We start from the raw sequence: 9,987 nt of genomic DNA, 5'->3' as shown, positions 1-9,987 counted from the left end.
ATAGTTTTGGATAGTGAAATAGAGACGTGGTCAACCATAAGTCGGTAATCCAGCGTATTTGAACTTTGAACAAAACAGCAGCAGCCCCATCCCCATCGCGGAAGTAGGGCCTTCAATGGATCGGTTTGGGTTGGGTTTTGGAAAATCTGAATCCAAACCGATAAGAAAATTGGAAATCCGAAACCAAACCAAACCAATAATATTACATCTAATTTGAAATCAAACTGAATCGATAAAATATATTGCAAACTAAACCTAAACTGATCGGAACCGAAAACTATAAAATCAATTAAATCTTAAATTAAATTTATTAATTTTAACCATACAATTGATAAACACATACAAAATTAATTATAAATATTATTAAAATACTATTTTATTGGTTCGGTTTCATATCGGTTCGGGTAAGACAAACCCAAAACTAAACCAATATTTTATCAGTTTGGTTCGAATTCGAGTCGGTAAAGCAAACTAAATTATCAAAACCCAAACCATTTTTTATCGGTTTAGTTTGGATCGGTTATCAGATTATCAAAACCGCCCTATGCGGAAGAAAAAAAAATAATAATAATAATAAATATATATATTCTAATACCCCGGACCACAAAAAAGGTCGCGGCAAACGCACGCGGAATTAGTAGAGAATAAGAAGGGCAAAAGTGTCAAAGTAAAGGCTATAAATAAAAGGAGAGAGGCCCTTCCCTTGATTCATTATTTGATTGTTTGTGTTTTCGTAAAATTAGGAAACCTCTGCTGGCGACGGTGGATCTACAATAATAATCTCTCTTTCTCTCTCTCTCAACCACCACAGCTCAACCCTCTTTCTTTTTCAATTCAAGGTATACATAATTTAGGGCTCATGTTGAATTCATGCGGATCTTTTTTTTTTTTTTTTTTTTTTTTTTTTTTTTTTTTTTTTAATAATAATAATTGTTGATTTTGTTTGCAGGTGTTTTTGTTGGTTTAGGAGGCTTAATTTATTCCGGTGATGGCATCGAAAAGGATTTTGAAGGAACTTAAGGATTTGCAGAAGGACCCTCCCACGTCATGCAGTGCTGGTATATATTTAGTTTATATGCAAACATAATTATTACCAATTTGGTGAAATTGCTTTGAGTAATTATAGCTTAGAAAAGTTTACATAAACGTATCATGAGCTTGAGCTTTTGTTGTTTTGCTGTTAGAGTTTTGAGTTGTCGCGACTTGACAATATGTTTGCTGGCTGTTACTCATGTCATATACTATTTTGATTTTTTGATTTGGTAGGAACTTGGACCATGTTATTTTAAAATATATGAAACCTTGATGTGAATGGTAATGTATTTCACTAGCACAATTAACAAGAATGATAGATTCGGCCAGGCACCTACTATTGGGATATTCAATCCTATAGTTTGCGTTATCTGAAACTACTTGATTTTATGAAATTAACATCCTGATTTCCACAGGTCCTGTAGCTGAAGATATGTTTCATTGGCAAGCGACTATTATGGGTCCTCCTGACAGCCCTTATGCAGGAGGCGTGTTTCTAGTTACCATTCATTTCCCACCTGATTATCCTTTTAAACCCCCTAAGGTATGTTTTTTCTTTCGTTTTTTTGTTAGTTTCAATTCAATTATTCTCTGTTATAATAGTAGGTTAAATAATTTCTATCCTCACTTTTATTGTATTGCATGAGCACTTGATATTCACTACTGGGTAGCACAGTTTATCTAGTTTGGTGTATGCATGCGTGTGTGTGTGTGTGTGATCTTGCGCCTCTATGATGGCATGATGCTGGTTTACATGCATCAAGTGTGTGACATGTGCTTGCAGATAGTGGAAAGGGAATCTATTGTTGTATTCAACCGGCTTGCTTAGACATGGGGAGGGGCAACTTGAAATATTGTTCGCAACTTTTGTTTAGTTAAATTTATTGTAAATGTTAAATAAGTGAATTAGTAAATTACCAATGAAAAAAGTTACTTTATAGAAGGTGGAGGGTAATTGATACACATTGCCTTTCCCAATTTGGTGAATCTGACATTTGGTATATCAGAGCTTTACTAGGGTCTTTTTCAAAAGGATGCTTACTATAGTAAAAACTATTTTCAGTTGTTTATTTCTTAATAAATATTTTTGTTCTGTGAATATTATATTGAAGTGGTTGGAAGAAGATATGTGAGGTCGAAAGGTCGGTCCTATGTGCAAAATATCCCGATATACCTATGAGTGGTGTAAAGAATTTATCACTTTCCATTTTCAGTGATGCAATGAGATATAGACATAGATGGTATGACATGAAGTGCCAAGAGGGTATCCGGGTTTGAGGTTAATGCGAGTTATATATTCTTTAGTATTTGCTTCTTTATGCTCTATTTTATTCTTTGCTTGGTTCTTCTCCACTTCCGAAAGTTTGCTGGCAGTCTACCTGATAGTTATCACTTTGGTCTTATAAATCCAACTGGATTGCATTAATGATAATTTGATTTAAGTATTCCATTTAGTAACTTTGTCTATTCTTTTGTTTTGATTTTTCGTTCTGTCAGGTTGCATTTAGGACTAAGGTCTTCCACCCAAATATTAATAGCAATGGAAGCATTTGTCTGGATATTCTTAAAGAACAATGGAGCCCAGCTCTTACCATCTCTAAGGTATGTTGTACACTGCAAACTTGCAAGTTAAGTTACATTAAAAGGCATGGATACGTGATGATTGGATGGTTCATACTGGCCCCTTAAGTCATACACAAACCGAGTCGAAGTGTTTCCAAGTGTGTAAGCTTCGAAAAATATTTTGTATGTGGAATTGTGAAATTTGATTGTCTGAAATGATTTCTCTTACTTATGTTGTTCCTACTTCTGTGTGCCATGATTGGATACCTTTACCTGTCCAAGTTATTGTCATTGTGTAACTACTCACTGCTCATCGCAGGGATGCTTGTACCATGCAGTGCTTTTCTGTATTTTGCATTCTTTAGTTATCAGTTTATCACCATCACTTTTGGAGGAATTTTTTGTTAGTTAGCAAAACATACACTAGTAGTTTCTACCACCACTTATTGAAGATATCACGGTCAAAGAAAATTGTTAATATTCTTTGCTGTTCTCTTTTCCAACATTAAACAGAACATGGGACATCGTGTACCATGCCTTTGTTAATTAGTGGTTATGTGTGAAATTCTTACTATGGAAAAATTGATTGAGCTATTTCTAATTGCTTTAAAATGTTCTCTGTTGGATATTGATTTTAGAAAAACAATATTCTAAATATAGTTGGTTCTATTAGCATGGTGCATAAATTTTATTGTTTAAGCAAAAATCACACGCCAAACTGGTTCAGTGACACCCTAATTAGGTTTGTACAGTTCACTGCTATACTTACAACGAGGTAAACTCTCACATACATGAAACATTCTAGTCTAAAAATTATTGGTCCTGCACTTTGTGCAAAATCTCCATCTCTGCAATTAGTATTTGAGAATTGGGACAATGTGTAGTGAGGAGAGACATATTCGCCATAATTTAGTCAATGTTTGAGGTGACACATATTTGCCATAGTTGTGGTGGAACTTTGTTAATTTAATTGCTTTTCTGTGTAATTCAGGTTCTCCTTTCCATCTGCTCCCTGTTGACAGACCCAAACCCTGATGATCCACTTGTGCCAGAGATTGCTCACATGTATAAGACAGACAGGAGCAAGTACGAGACTACAGCTAGAAGCTGGACACAAAAGTATGCTATGGGTTAAACATTGAAAAGCTTGCCCGTTCTTTTCTTGAAAGAAATTGTAAAGCATGACTCGTGGTTTCTTCCCGAGAATGGAGTTTGGTTGTTGGTCTCTTGTGACTTTGAATTTAGACATTGGAAATAGAACTGAAATTAGGAGGGAACATCGTTTTAGGATTTTATGTTTGTTTCTTGCAAATCTGTTTTGAAGTTACATTTTCTGGATTCTGCAAGATGAATCCCTCCATGTAGTGCGTTTGAAATGAAGTAGTGTGATAATTTTAACAATCTCCCTTTTATTTGTGAATGACCGTGTGTTTATATTCCGCACTTTTGACAATTTCTTCCTAGGTTGTGCTTTGTTCACAAAATATTCGAATATTACTAAAAGGTAAATCTTGTCATCGGACGCCTAGATGATTGATGTGAAATAAGTTACTCTGATCATCTTCCCTTGGTCCGAGGTTTGTGTCTGAGAGTTAGATTGAAGGATCTTCTTAACCAATGTTTCAGTCTCGGATCATTTTCATACCAAAATGCCTTGCAAGACCTATAGTCTTTATACTAGCGGATGTTGTTTTCAAGCTTTTAGTATGGTAATCAATTTGTGGGAATGCCCTTTGAGGAAAAGATTATTAGTTATGGCAAGATATTAATCTGTTTCTTTTCATTAAATGCTCATGTATCGGGGAGTTGCCTTCAGGGCCAAATTGAATGAGGTAGGGAGGTAGGTGAATTCCTGTCTTTGCCTTAGCAGATGAATGAAACGTTTTCAGCTAGCTACAATTTCAATTTTGCTTTGGGGCCTGTTTACTGCCAGTAACTCTGTAAGGTTTATTTGTCTGGGTTGATACAAGCTTTCATATGAAGGAAAGCTGTTGCAAATAACTTGTTCAATGTAATTGTAGCTCTGCTTTTGTTTGGAAAGCTCGGGTAATCGATTTGTCTGGTAAACTAGTTAGTCAGGCGAAAGTACTTTATACAGGAAGAAAGAATTAGATTATGGTTCAGTGTCATTGCAGACTACATGGGATATTCATAGATACATTGCACGAAATGGGACGAAAATTGGACAGGTTCAATGTTGTTGACTTGTTGTACGGTTGTACCTAATAGCAAGTCAATATTAATGAGGGAGAAAGAAGAGAGATCGCTGAGCACCAGTCACCAGAAGATCTGCCTAGTATGTTATAAGTTATAACTCGTGAACCATTAGGATAGAAGAAAGGACTAAGAAGTAAATCGTCAGAGAGACGGGGAAGTTAGATGTGCAAGGTACATGTATTTAGCTCGCAATCCCTACTAGTCATAATGAAGAGTGGATTGTGTGCATGTTCAACAGAACCTCCCAGAGACTTCGGTGGTATATGTCGTGAACTTATTGAATGAACTCAATCAAGTACTTGTCTAGTTCTCAGTCTTCTCACAGTTAATGAGCTTATTTCTTAGTTCTTATGTATTCGCATGGTTGGTTCACAGTATCACGGTCTTCTTAGAAATTACAAAATTATAGTTATTAAACACATTGCTGAAAAAGCATTTGGACGGGATTAAAAGACCTGTTTGATCTATTAGAACTTAGAAGTGAATATAGAATACACCCTTTCTACTGAAATATTATTTGTTTGATTTTTTTTTTGGTGGCGTATAAGGACATTTCCAAGGGGGTATAAACCGTATAGAGTGGAAATTTTACATCCCAAATGTCAAAAAATTCTTTCCAATGAAAGTGTTATACAGTAGGTAATAGAGTATTTTAGTTGATATAGAGGGTGGGGAATTCCCCTTTTCAATAAAAAGCCCGGGCGACACTCGAACAGGCGTTTGAATAAAAACAAATTCGGATGTCACTTGGAGTGTCGTTCCCATCTATTTCTAAAGTCACAATTTAAAATTTTTTAAACTCGGATGTCACTTGAAATGACGTCCCACTTTAATTTAAAAGTCTGGGTTTAAAATTAAACTTTTTTACAATTTTTTGAAACAATAGAGAGTGGATAGTTATGGATTCTACAATAATTTACAATTGGAATAGTAAAATCTTAATGACATCTAGGTAGTGCCTATATGGAGATGTAATTTCACACCTCCATTGGAGATGCCCTAAGAGTAGAATGAAATAACACGTTTGCTGGGGTAAATGTTGAACCTGTCTCGTGCTCCATGTCTTAAAAGCCTCGGTACTAGAAGGGGTGAGATCCGACAATTTTTAACCTGTGATGATCTCCTCACTTGTTCCCCAACCACAAGCAGGGACTAACTCTGGTTTTTTATTCGGAAGTCCTAACACCATGGCCCCTCTATATATGTTAAAAGGAAATTCCCTTGTGCACTCAAACCAGTTCGAAAAATTTTCTATAAAAAATCAATCAGTAGAAGAGAAAAGTTACTCTAATTAGTTTACATTCCTTCATTTAACAGGAGAATACTTTGATAGTGTGATTTAAGTTTTATTGTCCAAGGAAATTTTGGTGGGTAAGGAGAATCTTGTAAGATGAAAAAGCTTATTAAAATTTTCTCTTGCCGCGAAAAGAACTTTTATGGAGAAGACCTCTCATGTAAATTTGTCCATAAAAAATGTATTAAAAAGTAGACGCCTTGTTCTCACTTCTCAGTCTTGCAGAATCATCAGTTCAAATGCCACACTTCATGACTTCAGAATAGTCATTTGAAGTGACCAGAGGTCAATCTCTCTCCGTCTATGTGACTCGTAGAACACGCAGAAACGAAATTAAGTTGGATAATCTCAATAAGTGGAATAACTGATGAACTGATGTCTCCATGGCTCTTTTGTAGTAGGTTATTAAGCACTTATTTAAGCTTGAGTTGAGGAGGGTCATTTTTGCATTATTATTATTATGAGTTTATGACTTGGTTTACAAGCGACAGAACACTCCCAACTTTTAATGCATGATTGAAAGTCGACCACGTGCTGACTCATACAAATCTCCCCTTTGCTTCTTTCTAAAGTTTATACAAGATTTTCAAAGTCAGTCACTTCAATTTAGTTTATGACCGGTTTACCTAAATCCAAATTATGATGGTTGATACAGTTTCTAAAAGTTGAATTTATTTATATCAATGTTAAGGTTGGATCCGATTAAGCCTAGAGTTGAATAGAATAGTTGTTTTAGCATACAACATGCCTCTTTCTCACAGAGTCTAAAGTGTTGTAAGGTTTAATAATTGCAAGCTAAAATAATGTTGAGGATTGCTAGCGTCCTGCCCCATTTAGGGGGTAGGACCACAAAAAAAGTGACCTTGGTAACCTATACTAGAAAAAAATCCTAATTCCCCAATTCAACTCAGTGAATTAACTCACTGTCTTCTCCTCCACACCAAATCCAGTAGTAGGAATTGGAAAGTTAGGAAGGCATGCCAGAGAAGAGGATGGAGAAATCTCGTTTGGTATTTTTTCATTGTTGACCAATTTGTCCCTGACAATAGCATAAATTACTAACAAAACCAACAATTTGTTCTGTGCCCAGTTACTTTTTTTGGGTGTATAGTGGGATAGGATGGTCCTACTCCCCATAAAAAATATAATCATCCCTAACTAGTGTGCTCGATGATCATGGTATGCACCTGTCTATACTTTGTGCATGTTTTTAAATTAAGCCAAAATCTAGAGTATGCAGGCTGTACCTGTGCTATCACATTTGGACCCTCTATCAGGCAAAAGGTGAGGGTGTATTGCATGACAAAGTCTATAATTAAGGGATGAGATACCAACGCACCCATAACCAAGGTGTACTCTAGAACTGCTATTAAATTAAAAGCACAATCTTATTCTAAATTAGAAAGCTGTTTCATTACATAAGTCCAGATTGCTCATTGTAGTTCATTTTCATTTGTTTATTATTCATTTAGTTAAATAGTATATATTCATGTTTGAAGTTGAACGCAAGTAACCAGCGCTCGAGACAAGAGAGGGAACAAAGTTGGAAAGTTCTTATTTCAGAGAGCCTAAACATATATATCAATTGTTAATATGCACTTGAACCTGAACGTCAACTTCATGTAAGGATTGTTTTATCTGATAGTAGATTACATTTTCAACATATAATGACAAAATATTCTCTTCTACAATATTGTAGCTAAAACCTCATACATACATACAAATACACTAATTTGTTTCATCAATTATGAAGTTAAATATCACGCCGTTTGTTGCTATATGATCAATTTTGTTTCTTCTTATTTTCCATTTGAACAGCCAGTCTATACACTACTTGAGTAATTTTAAAATTGAAAATCTAACCATTTGATATGAAGTTAAAATAAAGTTGTAAACACCTATAAGGTTAAAGCTTAGAAGGCACAACTGCACACGACTACTAAAAGGCATCGGCATGCTTATCACTTTGTAATCTAGTTGATCTGCTTTTCAAAACGCAACTTATTTTTCCAACCAAAAACATAATTATGCCATCTATAATTTAGTTATTAATTCATGTGTTGCTGATTAAAATCACAACCGTGGAGCTACATAATCAGGTGCACATTACTATTATATATATCTTTATTTGTACAGAAACAGGCATGTGAAGAAGTGATTCAAAGGAGATGAGAGATTATGAGAGAAGGGATGGAAGGGGAGGGGCCCTTTAATTTCCCAAAATCCGTGCAGTATAAATTCACACTGACTATTCCACAAACCACTCTTCCTTCCATTTTTTCCCTTTCGCTCGCTCCAACTTCTCTCAAGTCTTGACCGACTCTCTAGCTCAATTCTCAAGTCACTACTTGTGCTCCAAGGTTCCCAACGTTATAAAGCTCTACACCTACCACTTTAGCAGCAGGACTTAGTACTCTCACAGTCACACTAGTTACCCAGTTTGTGTTTATTTTCACCAGTCTATAACAAGCATTCTGCCCACTCTGTAAGATTCTTTCTCAGACTAAAGATTTTCCCACTTGTAGCTAAAACCCCTTTCTACACCCTCTACACCTTATCTTGCCTTTTTTCACTCCAAAAAAGAAGCTCCATCTTTCTCCCCGGCCAGCCCCTTCCTTCTTTTCTCTTGTTACCCACCCCCAGATAAAGCCCCAATAGTTATGCACCATGAGTTGGAGATTTGGTAAAGATATGACCATTTCTCCACCGGTTAAGTTCTCCGAGCATGTTCTGACAACCACAAAACTAGTACACCACCAGAAATCTTCAAAAATTAGGCATAAGGTGGTGAGAATCATCGTCACCGATGTCGATGCTACCGACTCTTCCAGCGACGAAGATGAAGAAGGGAAATTTGTACGGAGAGTGAAAAGGCATGTTAGAGAGATTGATATCAAGCTACAACAACAAGTTAAACTAGTAGTGGGTACTGAGAAGAGCAAGAAGAAGAGGAGGAAAATGATTAAGCTACCAGTTCCAACACCAAAGATTGAAAAACCAAAGATTGAAAAACAAGAGCAAGGAAAACAAAGGAAAAAGTACAGGGGTGTAAGGCAAAGACCCTGGGGCCGTTGGGCTGCAGAAATACGCGACCCAACTCTACGCAAACGTTTATGGCTCGGCACTTTTAATACAGCTGAAGAAGCTGCAAAGAGTTACGACAACGCTGCCATTATGCTCAAAGGCTCTAATGCCATCACCAATTTCCCCACAACTCCTCCTGACCATTTCTACTCAAAGAGTGCTAGTGAAGAAGATGTTTCTGTCAAGTCACCCACTTCAGTGCTTAACGGCGACTTTTTCCCGTTTAGTCCTTTCAGTTACGGAGATGCTGCGGATATGTTCGGATTCGACTTTGAGTTGCCGTTGACGCTTCCGGATATTGAGTTGCCCAAAAGATACGCAGCGGTCGGAGAAGAAGAGTTCGGTGAGTTTGACGTTGACTATTTCTCAGTGGAGGTGGTTAGATAGTGGCTCAAAAAGACCAAAGTCGATCCAAGTCCATTGCTACATTGCTAGATAATCTGAGGGTAGTATAGTCCAAGTACATAAATGAGCAATTTTGTAGTTGTTTTATATATTATTATTTTAATAATTATTATTATTTAAAAAGCCTTTAAAGTAAAAGAAGCTGTGGAAAAAAAAAAAAAAAAAAAAATGGGAAAATATGTTTGGTCAGTATTCTTCCTTGATCTCCACGCTTTGACGTGGAAAAGCAGGAGAATTTTCATTGTGGAAAATATAAAATATTTATTATTTATTCAAGTGTTCAAACAAAAAAAAAAAAAAAAGTTTCTGGAGTATTCGAGCTTGAATCTTTTTGAATTGGATACTGTGTTTGCTTGTCTAAACCCGACTGCTGACGGACACGTAGTTGCTTT

The 9,987-nt window shown here is 36.1% G+C and overlaps 2 protein-coding genes across 2 annotated transcripts; both read left to right on the top strand.

Moving 5' to 3' along the window:
* The first annotated feature begins 611 nt into the window (after positions 1 to 611).
* Positions 612 to 3,812, top strand: LOC147490355 (ubiquitin-conjugating enzyme E2-17 kDa). Its single transcript, XM_086570020.1, has 5 exons — positions 612 to 839; positions 950 to 1,058; positions 1,449 to 1,576; positions 2,530 to 2,634; positions 3,587 to 3,812. The coding sequence occupies exons 2-5, from the start codon at positions 989 to 991 to the stop codon at positions 3,728 to 3,730; spliced, it is 447 nt and encodes a 148-aa protein (XP_086426146.1). The 5' UTR covers positions 612 to 839; positions 950 to 988; the 3' UTR covers positions 3,731 to 3,812.
* Positions 3,813 to 8,079: 4,267 nt separating this feature from the next.
* LOC147490354 (pathogenesis-related genes transcriptional activator PTI6-like) lies at positions 8,080 to 9,718 on the top strand. Its single transcript, XM_086573131.1, has one exon. It carries the CDS (start codon positions 8,774 to 8,776, stop codon positions 9,575 to 9,577), a length of 804 nt encoding a protein of 267 aa, XP_086429257.1. The 5' UTR covers positions 8,080 to 8,773; the 3' UTR covers positions 9,578 to 9,718.
* The last annotated feature ends 269 nt before the right edge of the window (positions 9,719 to 9,987 follow it).

This window comes from Coptis chinensis, chromosome 7 (assembly GCF_015680905.1).
Source record: "Coptis chinensis isolate HL-2020 chromosome 7, ASM1568090v1, whole genome shotgun sequence".
NCBI classification, from domain to species: domain Eukaryota; kingdom Viridiplantae; phylum Streptophyta; class Magnoliopsida; order Ranunculales; family Ranunculaceae; genus Coptis; species Coptis chinensis.
The sequence above is the reverse complement of the archived record's forward strand: the minus strand, read 5'-3'. Positions and strand labels throughout refer to the sequence as shown.

Excerpts from the sequence above, each read along its gene's own strand:
- LOC147490354 (XM_086573131.1), top strand. The coding sequence starts at position 8,774 with ATGAGTTGGAGATTTGGTAAAGATATGACCATTTCTCCACCGGTTAAG.
- LOC147490355 (XM_086570020.1), top strand. The coding sequence starts at position 989 with ATGGCATCGAAAAGGATTTTGAAGGAACTTAAGGATTTGCAGAAGGAC. Across the intron at positions 1,577-2,529 it reads ATCCTTTTAAACCCCCTAAG|GTTGCATTTAGGACTAAGGT; the intron begins GTATGTTTTTTC and ends TCGTTCTGTCAG. Across the intron at positions 2,635-3,586 it reads CAGCTCTTACCATCTCTAAG|GTTCTCCTTTCCATCTGCTC; the intron begins GTATGTTGTACA and ends TGTGTAATTCAG.